The 16,169-nt window shown below is 33.3% G+C and overlaps 1 protein-coding gene across 2 annotated transcripts in view; it reads left to right on the forward strand.

Annotated features, from left to right (window-relative positions):
* Cadm2 (cell adhesion molecule 2) overlaps positions 1-16,169 on the forward strand; it is an 889,457-nt gene that overhangs the window by 791,081 nt on the left and 82,207 nt on the right. For both annotated transcript variants that reach the window (XM_050148726.1, XM_050148727.1), the window contains exon 6: positions 7,514-7,604. In XM_050148726.1, the coding sequence (XP_050004683.1) occupies positions 7,514-7,604 (91 nt within the window). The remainder of the gene's footprint in view (positions 1-7,513; positions 7,605-16,169) is intronic.

A 16,169-nucleotide genomic window follows, 5' to 3' on the forward strand; every position in this document is an offset into this window, starting at 1 on the left:
TTCTCATTATGGAATACATCAGAAACGGTCCCAAATAAAGAAACACTTAGAAGAACACTTTTCTCTGTTGCATGAAAAGAGAACATAGGCTGGGCGGTGGTGGAGCAAGCCTTTAATCCCAGCACTCGGGAGGCAGAGGCAGGCGGATCTCTGTGAGTTCGAGACCAGCCTGGTCTAGAAGAGCTAGTTCTAGGACAGGAACCAAAAAGCTACAGAGGAATCCTGTCTCAAAAATATAAATAAATGAAAGAAAGAAAAGAAAACATATGCATTCTTTAATAATGTGCACAATAGTAACTGCCCAAGACACAGAAATTCTGCTGCCAGATTGTAGGACATTGGAAATAAGAGAAACACATAGCAGCAAGGAACATAATAAAAAATACATGGCAAGGTAAGTTATAAAAAGGTGTTTCAGCTCTGTTTCCTTGTTATGCAGATTTTTTAAAGGAATTATCCTATGAAATTTATCAGATCAACTTTTCCTACTTAGAAAGTATTAATCATTTATTAAAATACTTCCACACAATGAAGGGACTCCTTTTAAACTGAAATTTAAGAGAAAGAAGAATAGATATTTTCTTTTCCTGTCAACCACACAAACGCTTTCAAATTTCACATATTAGGTAAGAGAACACTTCTCAACTGAACAACATGAGAAGCGACTCACTTTTTTTATATTTGAAATCTCTTATTTATCTTTACCCATATCTGTTTTTTTTAAAAAAATACCTTTTTATTGGTCTGATTTAATTTTTTAGGAAACAGATCGTATAAGTCAGATTTAATTCAGTGCTCAGTAGAAGAAATCTATGTGCACCAGCAGAAGACTCCGCACCGTACACAGCACAGAAGACACAAAACAGCTATTTCCTGCTGTTTCATGACATTTCATTGACGTAACTAGACTAAAGCAGAACTCTTATTGAAAAGGAAACTCTCAAGGAAAAAATACCGAAATGTCAGAGTAATGTTATTTGTATGAGAAAGCGCTGTAATACTCTAGAATGAGACGAGTATTTTAGTCTGAATTTTTAAAATGTTTATGTATGTGCTGCAAAATACTTTATACACCTCCCCATCAAAACATTAAGCTTATTATTAATTATTAACTTTTGTTTTGTAATTGTACTTGAATGTAATGTTTCACCTATGAAATGAATAGTTGTTTAAAAATGTAGATCATTTTCATTTAAGCCATAAATAAAACAATGAAAATAGCTCATGAGTTGGGCCCTCCATTTGAGCCCAAACATTTTATCTGAGTAACAATAGAAGGTGGTAGGTAAAAGCCAGGGAAGAGAGGAGGAGGGAAGTGAAGATGAGAACTAGGAAGGAAAGGGAAAGAGTTTGGGAAAGAAGAGAAGTGGAGGGAGCTTCAGGCTTAGGAATAGCATTGTTTATAAGTTAGCCCAGTTAGGCTAGTGATAAATGAAAATATATGCATTAATACATTTAAAATAACACAAGGCATGCTATCACTATTAAATAAAATAGTATCTCTATAAGGAATTAATAGCCAATTTTAGTTTGACCTATATATTTTAATAATTGTGTTTCCAATCTAGTAAGCATGACAATGGGTAATATAGGTGTTTAATTTCCCTTTAAAATCTTACATTGTAAAACGTACCATAGTGTTTCTATGGTGATTTTGTTATTGTTAAATCTCATTTAGAGAATTACCTTGGGCTAGAGAAACAAAACTTACTGTTGTAAATTTTTGCTACGTTTATCAACCATGTAATGTATTTCAGTTTTTATTCTCATGAATTGAATACAAATACAATTCTGACTATTACAGAAGAGATTCATTCCTTTTGTGCTTGGGGATTACTGACTTGGTTGTTTATGTGCTCTTTTTCTTGTGGGTATTTGGTATACAGTACAAAGATATTTCTAAGTGAAAATGGAGATTTTTTTCATTTGATGTGTTTCTCCATTGATTCTTCTTTTTGACAGATCTGTAGGTTATAGTGATGTCTCTGTGGTTAAGAGCACTTGATGCACTTACAAAGGACCTGAGTTCAGTTCCAAGCACCCTTAGTGGTCAGCTCAAGCTCCTTGTATCTCCAATGCTCTCTTTTGCCTCTGTGAGCACCCACACAATACAGAGAATCTTGACATATTCTTCGGATTCATATCATATGAGAATGATATTCTGTAGCATTCTTTTTTTCAGAAAATGTTCAGACAATGATTTATAGTTGCCGCAATCCTTTTATCAAATCTACCTTTTCTTTTCATTCAGTGACTCATAACAGTCTTTACCAGTTTCAGAGTTTCCAATGCCAGTGTCTGGCACAAAGACTCATATGTCACACACATGCGCCATGAACACATGCACACAGGTGAACCATACATACAACAAATAAATAAACCACTTTCCATCTCTATTCAGAAAAGGACATGCCTCCCATGTGCTTGCTCAAAGCATGACACATCAAGTTGAAGAGGGGTGTAGATGGGAAAGGGAAGGGGGTAGGAAGAGAGGTTGGAGGGGAAACTGATTGCTATGTAAAATAAATAAAAATATTATTTAAATAAAAATTCTGATGCCAAAAACCTTGAAAAAAGTAAATAAAGCTTTTAATAAAAGTCTCAGGGAAGATCTCTTGTAATAAATGAAAAAGGGAGAATAGTTTAACAGGCTATTTTCATCTGTCAAAAAATTAATAACCTGAAAGTAATTAAGGAGAAAGTAAAAAGGTGAGAGACAGAACATTTGTGTGTAGACAGAAGTTCTGTCCCACTCAGTCATGCAGCCGTTCAGTCCCAATGAAACATACAGAATTTTATATTAAATAAACTGTTCAGCCTGTTAGCTCAACCTTATTATTAACTAGCTCTTACAACTTACATTAACCCATAATTCTTGTCTATGTTTTTTTTCTTATTTATTTATTTATTTATTTATTTATTTATTTATTTATTAAAGATTTCTGTCTATTCCCCACCACCGCCTCCCCTTTCCCTCCCCAACCCCCAATCAAGTCCCCCTCCCTCGTCAGCCCAAAGAGCAGTCAGGGTTCCCTGCCCTGTGGGAAGTCCAAGGACCACCCACCTCCATCCAGGTCTAGTAAGGTGAACATCCAAACTGCCTAGGCTCCCACGATTAGCCACGACTTGGTATCTTTTCTCAGGAAAGCATTCTCATCTTGCTTCCTTTGTATCTTGCTGGTGACTGACTCTATTTTCTTCTTCCCAGAATTCTCTTAGTCCAGTCACCTTGGCTATCCTTTCTGCTTGCCTATTAGCTAATCAGCGTTTTATTAAACCTACATAGGTGACAAAACTTTACAGTGTACAAGAGCATTATCCCACCAAATTTCCCCATTTTTCTTTTCAAGACAAAAACCCTGAATCTAATCTCCTTTGTTTAGCTTTTTTTGCTGGCTGTTATCCATAACAACTTGTAGCCAACAGGCTAAATAAAGACAAATATACATAACCCATTTTGGGGGCATAATTTTCTAAGATACTCCCTGCTGATCAGGGACACTGATAATCTTACAGGACCCATAGAAAATTTAGGATTATGGTCAAATCCTGACTGGAATATTCTATGAGACTGGATCATTGAGGACCATGAGTTACATTCACCTGATAATATACACATATGCATATGAAAGAAATGATTTCTGATATATCATTATCATGGTTTCTGAAAGCGTCCTATAGCATCATTTCTGAAAACTGGGGCTGAAACTGAAAACAGAATACAAACATGCCTGATGATATCAAGTTACATTGTTGCAATTCTCTTAAAGTAACTAATAAAAATTTTATAATGTGTGTCCTGTATGTTTTAGTAACTATGAAAAATTTTATTATACAAATAAATATTTTCAGAGGAAATACTTTTGTCAACAAATAACATAAGCAAATAAATAAATTCAGAGGAAATACTTTTGTCAACAAATAACATAAGCAAATAAATAAATTCAGAGGAAATACTTTTGTCAACAAATAACATAAGCAAAAGTGTTATTTTAGGCAATGACCTGAAGGCTATGGACAACTTCGAGCCATTTATTCCAGTTCTGAATTACAGATTATTTTTTTTCACTCAATATATCATATGAATTTGGTGGTTTGGTCAATATCCCTAACAGAAAAAGATTATTGGTATATAAAGCCAAGTTATTTTTTTTAATACAAAAGGAATAAAGTAGGATTTCATAGGTAAAACATTTTATTCAAAGGGTCAACTTGTTAACCTGCAAAACTATCAGTAATGGACAGATGTTGCTGAACTACGAACGGTAAATGTATCAAGGCTTGTGCTCCGAGGTTTCCCATTATGAGATTTCCTAACAGCTATTCTGTAAAATCTTTGTTACGAATACAGAAAATCCGTTCCAAGCTAGATCAATGTTTCACTTTGATTTTTATTCTTAGATCAAATATAACGGAAAGTATCCTGAATTCACAAGTTAATACAGCTCCAAATTTTTTAAATGAATGACCTTTTTATTATCGTGTTTTAACACTGCAATTATATTCTTCATGAATGAACCCCAGAATTTTTCAAATAAAAAATATTAAATATAACGGTAAAAGTTTTCCCACATACTGACACACTTTAATTTATATCCAAAAGAATAGATGGCTTTAAAAAATGTATTGCATTCTGAATATAACAAAAATCTTAGGAATATGGTAACCCTATCTTTCCACTTGGTCCCAGAAACAATAATCAACCAAACTTTTAAATGAATTGTCAGATATCCTACAAATATGTTGTGTTTTACCCATTGTTTTTGCATGGCTCCAAGAATTATCTTTTAGTTTATCAAAACTTTTTATCAAACTTATTTATTTATTTAGCAATCTTTTAGCTTGAATGAGTGTGTAAGTGACACATAGCAGATAGAAAAAAAAAGCAGCAGAAAGAGAAGTACCATTCGACACAGAGGTGACACCATCCAGGAGAGACTAATGGAGTAGCGAGATTGAGAGACTAAAGAAAAAAAGCAAAGCCGGCAAACCTGGATCTTACAAACATCCAGAAAAACCAGCTTGGAAAGTTGAGGCAATCACCAGGAGTTTCCAATTCAGTGTAGGAATCTGTGCCACCTGGAAATCAGAATTAGTTATATATAAATGCAAAAAGAGAGATCCATTTTAGAGAGTTGTTCCTTAAATTGGTGAACTTTTAAGTCCAATAATACACAGTGAGCCAGCAATGTACAGACCAGAGAGTCATCGACTTGTTAGTCCACAGCCGGGGTGCCATGGTCTGAGAATCCATGCTTCTCTTTCCGCTACTTCAAGACCTAGCATTTAGGAACACCTGTTTCCATTGTAGTCCTGAGATAGCTGTAGCGTACTGTAGACAAATATCTAAATATTTTTCCACTTCACTGTAACCATTAAGCAAACAGAGAGGGAGGGGACAATGTTCAGGCATACTACAGTGCTCCCCAATCACATAACATCTTTCCAATCTCTGTGTCTTTTAAAGTTTCTGTCGCTTCCTAAGGTGACCACAGGTTTTTGACCAAGTTTTGAATTGCTGACCATTGGAGGGCAACCTAGATTCAAATTTGAGGAAGTTCAAAGGCAGAAGAAAAATCAGAGAATCTTCCAACGCTTAGGATTCTTTTATCTCTTAATCAAACTGAGTGAGGCCTAGCCACATTTTGAGATCAATGTGTTCATTCAGTCTTCCAATGGCAATGTTAATGTAATACTAAATCATTGACAAAGAAATGTCTAGAATACTATTAGACCAAAGGGTACACTCAAACCAAAACACAAAATGATTGTCACAGACAGACAAATTAAATCTATTTCCCAGATTCATATTTTCTGTAGATTGCCCTCCATTCTTTTCACTAGAAATATATCTGTCTTTTATAATAAGATTATACTTATGTATAGGCCAAAGGTCAAAAGATAATACACTTCAATTTGACGGGAATGATCCTCGGTCACACCTATCTTCCCACATAAGTTTCAACGTTTCCGTGCTTGTTGACTAAATTTCATCATAACCTTTGTCAACCACACATTTGATAAATATCTTCTTTGTAAAACATATCAACAAATTATATTTACATCATTTAATAGGTATAAGAATATTTATATTTTTCAAATTATGGCCCTTCCAGAGTCATTTTATAGAATTATAATTTGCCATGATGCACAAAGAAAGTAATTTTGTAACTAGAATATTATTTTTACTGCATATATTTTTTGTGTGATGGCAGGAATTGAATTCAGGGACTTGAATGTACTAAGCAATTGTTCTAATACTGATGTACATTCCCAGTCCTGAAATCACTCCTTATCTCAGGCTGGACTTGATTCAAAAGACTCTTGTCCTTGTCTCTCATATACTGAGATTATTAGTATCTGTCTTTTCCTAATCCTGTCTTATGTATTTGGTCATTTCCCATGTGTTGTCTTGTTTATAGGCTTGAGAAAGATTGCATTTGAAACATAAAAAAATTTAACATGTAAGATCATCTACATAATTATAGTTTGTTTTATATTAGTGAAAATTCAATACTATATCTTTAAGGAAGATAACTAACTTAAATATTTCAGAATTGATTAATGCTCCAAAGCAGCATACTAATATGATGTCAGATGGGTTCCATTTTTTTCCCCATTAAGTCTAATGGAAATGGGAAAATGACAGTCTGAGAGGTCAAAGCTATTGTGTTCATTACACAATATATAGAGAGATAAGAGGGAAAGAAGTAGGCCACTTAGTTCTATACAGACTATAAAGAAATCATTGTGCTTACTTGCTCCCTCTATTCTTTAAATGTTATTTTCCATTTCCTCTAAGAAATATATACTTTCCTGTTGTTTAAAGGATTACATGTGTCATGTGATTTATATACCTAAGTGTCCTAGAGTTCTCTTGAATTTATTTTCATAAGGGTTTGATTTTATTAAACAGAAACAATTACTATATTTTAACAATTATATCGTTGCCATATGAAGCCAAATGCTACCTTTCAGGACTATTATAAATAGCTATTTGATGTGCTTTGTCCACTCTGCTTTAAAGAAAGCAGCGTGCGCTCAGAGCTGCAGGGCTGTCTCTTCAAAAGGATCCTGCATAATGCTTCAGAGACTGCAGTTTATCTTGAGTTCATTGGGGGTTCCTTATTGTGAGTCCCTGGTAGCCCTGTGACAATGAAAGTGTTGTTATTCAAATGCACATAAATGCATTCAGTCCACAAAAATAGTATTCATAGCAATCTATAAATAGTTGAAGAAACAATTGCATGAAATACTTGATATTCATCTGAACCACTTTTTGCAATGTCATATTTAAATTCAGATTTCAGAGAGTCTCCTAAGATATTCAAATATTTTTGTTAAATTGCACAGATGGGAAAGTTTCAGTGTGTGTGTGTGTGTGTGTAAATATACATAATATTTAGATTTTTATATATTTATAAGAAGCATAAGAGATGCTGAGCATGTGTGATACAACTATTAAGTGTATCCTTATATGTCATTAATGATTTTTCTCTTCTCTTTGTTCTAGATACACCATCAGTTAAGATCATACCATCCACTCCTTTTCCACAGGAAGGACAAGCATTAACTTTGACTTGCGAATCTAAAGGAAAACCACTGTAAGTGATTTAGTGACTGGTAAACTTTTCTCTCTTTCTTCAATCAGTATTTGATGAAAGGGTGTAACTGTAGACATCTTCATTCTAACCTGTTCTTGTCAAACAATAGAGCAGGCTCTTTGGTATTTACTCCTTTCTCCCTCAGATTTCTCTAAAATGAATGCGTGTGAATATAGAATACAAATACAGGGTACACAATCAAATGACCGGATGACAGGCAAAATAATGTCTGAAATGCTTAGCGATAAAGGCGAATTTGCTCAAATGGAATACAATAGTCCATTGGATTTCCTGAACCATACCATCACTCCCTTCTACTGGTAGAGATACTTTTCTAAGAGGAATAATGAATTTGGAAAGCTATGATATTGTTATTGTAAGGAATGTACATCATTTCATTTAGGTATAATTCAGCAAGAAAAGCTCAATAGAAGTCTGGGATTCAGTAATGTAGAAATAAACTTGAATGTGTAATATCCACACTTGCACTAAAGACGACTCCAAAGTACAATCATCTCTTATTTTATGGAATAACACAAAATCTTGGGAAGTTTAACAAATGCAATATTCGATCCTTCTCAGAAGATTTTCACAATTGTTCCCTGAGGATGTCAATGAATGGCACCTTGCAAACAGAAAAAGAAAATCAGAACATTTATATTTGATGCAGGAAAGAAAATTTAATCTCAGAAAGGAGAACCAATTTTTGTCTTATTCGCATAGGATTAAGATTGGTGAGGCAGGCCATACTCACCCTTTGGTTCTGTCCAAATCTTAGAGTCTTTCACCTAATATCTGTTAGTTCAGCTGCTGAATCTAAATTTCCACTTCTGTGTAAATTCATGAATGAGGTTCATGGTGATTTCATAATTGGAGCTGAAACCCTAGTTTTTACAGAGGAATGACCCAGGCTCTGGATAGTGTGACAGTACTCATCCTACTCAGATTTGCTTCTCTATTTAAAATTTTCTAATACTTGCTAATATCCTATTTAAACAACATTTGCAGCAATAATTTATGCCCATGTATTTTTTAAATATTCCAAATCATGTAATATCTTTGAATATTAATTTATATATTAATAATGGTCTAAAACTGTCATATTTTGCATTTATCCTTATGGGTCTCAATGTTATAATGAATATAATGTTATCATTTTCTTAATAACGTGTTTTGATTTATTGTCCTGTATTATAGCCCTATCACCAGTGTTTCTCATTTGTTTTGTTCTATAAGCTCCCAGGACATTAGCAGTACAATTAGAGTCAACTTTCTTGATTTGTTCTTTGGTTTAGAATGCTTGTTTCTTTCTTCTTTCTAAATCAGTTCAAAATCTACCCACTCCTCCCCATTTTCAGAGTATCATCTCCAATAAATGAAAGTGTTAACTTTTTTAAGTGAACTGAACTAAAGTAGATCTCTATAGCTCATACTACGTCCCCAAGACTGTCACTTGAGCCAGACAGAGCACAAAACCAGGGAAGATTGAAAACAAACCACTTGATTTTTCCCAGAAGGAAATCTTCATATTCATAAAGAAAATGGCCTTACTAAAGCACATAGAAGGATGGCAAATTAAGGATGATTAATCAAGAAGTTCATCACTGGACAAAGAAGAGAATCACTAGTGGAACGATCAATCACTTCAGAAGATGATACATACAAATTAGAAAAGAGATGATAAAAACATTTTAAAACAATTGCAAAATAAGGAATAAATTAAAGCATAATAATAAGGATAGTGCCTACATTTTAAGACAGATTTTAAAATGTGGAAGCCTAAATAAGGAGTGTGGTACCACATGGACCCACTGGGCAGGCTGAAATTGTGTCATTTATTCTGGTAATCACCACCAAAGTTCCACTCCATTACTTTGCAACTATTGCACCTGATTCCCCACTTTGTTATTTTGGCATCATTGAGAGGCAACACTATTGGCATAGCATTCAATTCTTACCCAGGACAGTAAATTTCTATTATCTTTCCTTTTTACCTGATTCGCTTCTAGTGATCAAGTGGGGATCAAAAACATAAAACAGATAATAAATATATTTTCATCTTATAGGTGACCTGAACAGCACCCTTTAATCATGTCTAAATCTTTATTGTTCCTTTAAAACACATATTTGAGCAACATATGATGTCTTAAAGAATGAGCAATTCATCATTATTAGGTGCACTGTTTCTGTTCAAATCACACTACTATCTGTGTTATAAATCATGAAACCGTAGCACGGCTCGAGTTGCAGTGAGATTCATGTTTGTAACCTGCCCTCCAGAATGCTAATGTTGTTTTCCTTCTTCTAAATGTGAGGGCCCCAGTGACTGTTTATGAACAATCATGCCTTATTTGCCTGCTTTGGACAGGAGCCTTTTGCCATTTTCTTGTAGAGCAGCTGCATAACTTGGGCCAGTACCAAATTGTTCCACTTGACATTACTATAGAGGCATTCTATTCTTTCCTTAAAAGAGAGATTACTGTACATGTCTATTGTTTTATTTTTTGTCTAAAGTGAGGACCAAGCTAATGCCAGCCACTTTTCTTTCTAGTCCCCAGAGTTTCTGCAACCCTCTTCTGTCTTTGGCTGAATTCCCAGACAGCTTTTAGGCAACACATTCTCCATTTATAAAAGTGGAAGAAGAACATACCCTTTATATTACATTAAAGTCGTGACCTTAGAAGATGCGGGGTGGCCCCTACATGCTGTGACAAGTGAATCAGCATTCATTTTAACCAAAGCTTAGCACATTGTGAATTTACTTTAAGGAAAGAGAAAGCAGTGGTACATTTTCCAGTGGAATAAGTGTGCATTTGGCATTTATTCTGTAAGAAGAAAATAATTACATGAGGTGATGAATTTTCCTGTATACAAAACACAATGTTTGTATTGTAGTTACTATTTTACCATCTAGTAATTATAATTTTTCTTTTGTTCTTGGCAGAAATCTAGCATGCATAATTGCACAGAGATGAACATCCTATTCTGTGTAAGAAGAAAGACTTTAATCTTTAGAAAGATAGATCTTATGCCACTGAGCACCTAGTGAGGTACTGAAAAAGGAACAATTTTATATACATTTTGGATATGATCAAAAATTAAGGAAGGAATCTGATATGTACATACAAATGCATTCCCTCATGGACAGAATAGAATTATTTCTTCAAAAGACACAAAATTAAGGCAAAACAGTTTTATACCAGTCAGTTTCTTCAGACTAAAATGTGGGCTTCTCTTACAAAACACAAATCACAAGTCATTTGCCAATTGTATGCAATCCAATTAGTGAAACTAAATTGCAAAATAAACCGGGAGTTAATGAAGGCAAGTTATCATCCAGAGTGAAATAGTGTTCACCAAAATAGGGAAGATCTGATATTGATATAACAGTATGAGTCTATTATCCCAGCAATTTCAAATCACCCTGTTTAATGCATGAGATGTTATTAACCAATATTTGTTTTTCTCTTGCTAATCAGAAATGCCTCTAGTTAACCAACATGTCAGTATTAATGTTCAAGTCGGATGTCTGTGGTACAGTAGTCTGGGGTATAGTCACCATGGTTGTGTAGAAGTAGGAGCTAAAGCTTGCACCCAAATTATATTATCTATCAATATTCACAGTATTAGTTGTCATTAATTAGATTTTTAGCCACTCGGATTAGTTTGCTTTTCTAAGTTCATAAACTTTGATTTTAGAACAAGTTTAGATTCACAGATAAATTGAGCAAAAACTACAGAAAATTCCTATATACCACTGCCCTTCCACAGGGTGAGCATTATCCATTGCTCACAAATAGTATTTGATTGAGTCACGTTGGCCAAACAATGAGGCAATACAGCCTGTCATCATGTAAAAGAAAAGTTTCTCTCTTACCCTTGAGTATTTTTTTTCTCTAAAATTATGTAATGGCTATCTAATAGACCAATTATGAAATGATTGAAGGCAATATATCAGTAAGGTCTCCCAACAAGTAATGTCTTAATAAATAATAACAATAAGGACTATTATATGTCATTTGGTAAAGAAATTAAATCCAAAGTACCCCAAGAGTTTTACTCAGAAGTCTGAATTATTAATAAGATGCTTAGTAATTCCAGACAATGAATTATGATCATAGATTCTTCCAAGTGTCTGAAATTCAAGATTTTGATCAGAATAAACACATTCTAGGACATTAGTTCACAAATTTTAAAAAGCATCTAGAAGACAAATAAAACCAAATAGAAACTAAAGTCACATAAAAATTGTTAGGGGACACATATTATTCAGGTTATAATAATAATGATGATAAATATTAAATAATATTCATATAAGAGAATGCAGAGGTAAGAGGCTCTTTTGAGGAAACATGCAAAATAATGAGTAATTGATGACTGGCAAATTTGAACCCATTGAAATGGCTCCTTCACAAATAACTGACCAATTATGTTAAAAATATTTTAGTCAACTTGAAAGAACTGTAAAGAGGGAAAAAATTAATCCTGGTTCTGCAAATGTGGAAGAGGTTGCTCTTCTAGTAACTATTACTAGGATGGAACAAAGATTTATCAATTAACAATAAATCTTGAAGAAAGCAAAAGCTTAAAATCAAAACCAACAAAAACCACTTCCTATATTTTTAGACATCCCAAACGGACATGATGGCAGCTCCAATATGCTGTTGAAAATCCAATGTCTCTGAAATGTACAAGATTGTTTTGTTGGTAATTTCTAAATTTTCTCATTTGTTTTTGAAGTATTTAAAAATATTTCTATGGTATGTATCATGTGTGTATGTGAACTTGAATGCTGGTGCAATGGAATCCAGAAGCTTTGGATCTCCCTGGATCTGGAGTTGCAGGTAACTGTGAGCTGCTGGATGTAGGTGTAGGAGTTGAACTTCTGTCCTCTGCAGCAGCAGCAGCAGTACATGCCCTCAACAGCTAAGACACCTATCCAGAAACTTGCTTATTCTTAGTTGTCACAGGTAAATCAAACAATACCTTTTGGAAACAGATCGAAAGCATTTGTCTCCTAGAGGTTATATGACCAACTGTAGTTAATAGGAGAATAGAGATTGCCATCTACAGTAACAACAGTGAGGGCTGTCTTGTATTGTTCAATACATGTTCACAGATCTCTGGTAGAACATTTTCCCAAGATTTTAATGAGCTTGGCAAGAGTTAGAGAACATTCATAAACCATCAGCCCAAGTATTCAAGTAGATATAAGCCAGTAATGTAAACTCAATCCTGTCAGATATCTGATATTATATTTAGATATCAGATATGTTGTAAATATATCTGATATCTGAATATGTAAATATAGGTAAGAGATAGATATGGTTATGTATAGCTACATAGATATAGAGATATAGAGATTATTATGTATGTATATATATATGTATATATATGGAGTTTGTACATAGAAATAACTGCTATTGCCAATACAGTATGAAAAAATGGGATGTCAAAGAGCCTAGAGAAAATAAGCTGGGATTTTAAAGAATAGATTACTCATGAGACTATATTTCTTATTAAATATTACATGTAATATATTTCTCAAATAATGGAAGATAAAACAAAGAATGGATCTATCATTTAGAAATTATTGTAGGAAATTTTTTGAATAAGAAAAGTCACATGATTTTTTATATTTCCTTTGATTTGCAATCTAGAATATTATTAAATTATAAATCAAATTAAAAATCCAATACAGTCACTTTATTCGTAAGGTACTTTCAAAGGTATAATACTAGGAAATTAGTCCCAAATTTCCATAATAAAGACATAGCCACATTCTGTCGTCCCTTTGCTGAAACCCATATGGTCCTTTGCTCCCATTTCATGGATTTAAAATTTAATCACACATTCACTCTCTGGAAGCACACAAGTGGTTATCTTGGAAATGAGACTGAATATTTTGGTTTTGTTTGTAAAACACGGAGCTGACTCCGAGTAATCTCCATGGCTGTTATTTAGGCTGAGCATCTGTGGTGTGCTGGGCACTCAATCATTTTCAATTAAATGTTCCAGTGTCTTGTGAAAGTCCCTTCAGAGTCTGCAGAATTATGGTTATAGACCCACAAAGAATATGCACTTCTTGAGCATTTTCCAGAAAGCCAGGTTTCTTGCAGAAAAGCCTATTATTTTGAGAGATTATGTAAATGCTTAGGTGAAAATCCAACTCAGAGTGTCTCAATATTTAAGACACTGCAAAGGTACCATCATATTCATGGGTAAGACTTTCAGGAAGTGTACCTGTCAGTTCATGGTATTTAAAATATCTGTCATGTATGAATATAGTAACTGTAGAAAGCACAATTTTTAATCTTTATGTTAGCATTATTATAGAAATTTTATGTGTGCTTATGTAGTAACAGAATCATTAATATGATAAGTTTAGGGAGATATCAGGAACAAAAATTACTTTTATTCTTATGATTACTAGAACATTAAAGAAAACAGGAGTCATTACAACTGCTTCTTAAAGAATATGCTCATTTGTTCTTTAAAAAGTTCTAGGCAATAATATTTTTTTCTCTCAACCTTTTTTCTGTAATAGTTCAGTTTTCACCAGTATAGTTTACAAAAGAGTTTGTTATTCACTACTGGTTCAATATTTTGACTATCAAATACCCATAAATATATGGAGGGAACAAAATATGTAAACATAATTAATTCTATAGAGATTAGGCATTGTAGTCAATGATGTAAAACAAACTTTTTATTCTAGAAAAACACTCAAGTTTTGTATTCTAGAAAAAAATTATACTTAATGAAAACATATACAACAAAATTTCTGGCATGAATCTTGATTTTTTTTTCTTTTATATACCACACAGAACTTCAATTCTAAAAGGTGGGCATTTGAATATTTAGAGTTTAGAAAACAAATAAACAATAATCTCCCAAGTCTCAGATATATGAACATTTACAAACATTTCTAATATAAAAGGAAGTGATTGAGGAGTGCCTAGACATCCAACTCCTCAGAATTCAGAGTGGTAGAGATATCTGAGATGCTTGTGGGGCAAAAGAAATGAAAAAAAGAGGAGGATAGATTTTTTCAAAGGCAGGGGAGTAGAATAGCAATGACCTTGTTCATGGTCAGCAGAATATATCACCACGGCGAAGTGCGAGCAAAGGCGGAAGAGTGACACGATCTCAAAAAAGGCAGAGGGAAAGAATATGAGCTGGTTTTCAGAGAAGGAACAGCGGTGCCTGATGATACAAAGACACTGATGTATGTTAGAAAAACATGTCAATTTGTCTTTTTAGACTAATTATTACATCATCAAACCAATTTATTTGATCCTTCTTTATAAAACCAAAATCAGAAAACAATAGAAAAGGAAAGACAATATAAATATGGGAGGTGTGGGAAGGATGTGTAGTGAATATGTAAAGGCAGAGGTAAAAGCTAGTTTTTCTGGGGACATGTGTTATACAGTGCTTTTTAATGTAAATCATAACTTAAATAATTTGAAGATCGATGTATTAAACATGATATCTACAATCAATCATACTGCTAGGCCACCCTGAGAATGGACATGTTAAATTTTAGTCTTTTTAATGCATTATAAAAAATATTCCAACATTTTAGCTCTAAGGAAAAAAGTGTTCCACTAAGAATATTCTATTTAATAATGCAGAAAAAGCATAATCCTTTAAGAAAAATTACATTGAAATTATTAAAATTTGCTTTTAAAGTTTAAGTTTCAGATTCAGTTATCTTCAGTATACATAAAGCATTATCCCAACTACAATACAAATGAGTTATACCTAATTATTACTTCAAGACCATCTGTTTTAATATTAGACAAGAAACAAGTCATGGAGGTAAATAAGTTTTATAATGGGCAGTGATTAACAAAAAGGAAGATGGAAAATTTAATTAGTTATTTTTTATAGTAGTAGAAACAATGAACCTAACACTTAGAGAAATAACCCTATCATTTCAACCTAACTGTTAACTGAATGATTTTTGAACTCAGGGTTGATTCCAATGCTTGAAGTATCATCTCTGGTATCAAGTTTTCCTTACATTCTCCACAGTTTGAGAAACTGGCATAGTCTGAGAAATTGAAATTTACAAATTCTGATTCAAAAAATAAAATTTGGAAATATTCCAGAGGAAAACTTCAGGAGTTTATGATTTTTATAAACAAGAAAAGCTTTTTATTTAAGGATGATCATTGTTGAACATGTCATAGAGATTTTATGCTTAATATAAACACATAGATAGTTATATTGTTGTATGAAAGGAGGAATACTCAAAAGTTGTTGAACTTTTTAAATTAGATATTAAGAGTATGCTTATCAAAGAAAAGAAATATTAAATTTAAATAAGGCATTGGTAATTGTTTTTCCTTCATTAGAAGCTTCCTAAAGATTAGTTTAAGCATGTACATGTAACAGCAATTCTACCACACCATCATCATAAACTACAGCAACAGCAATAACATCAGTAACAATAATCATTTAAACCTTTTAAAAGTTATCCAGCTCCAGAGAGAAGACATCTGAAGATGACCCTAGGTTCTCACAAATGTTTGCACATATGTGCATATAAACCTGTAA

The sequence above is a fragment of the Alexandromys fortis genome, unplaced genomic scaffold, assembly GCF_014885135.2.
Source record: "Alexandromys fortis isolate MF-2015 unplaced genomic scaffold, M_Fortis_MF-2015_v1.1 scaffold_4, whole genome shotgun sequence".
Classification (NCBI taxonomy): Eukaryota; Metazoa; Chordata; class Mammalia; order Rodentia; family Cricetidae; genus Alexandromys; species Alexandromys fortis.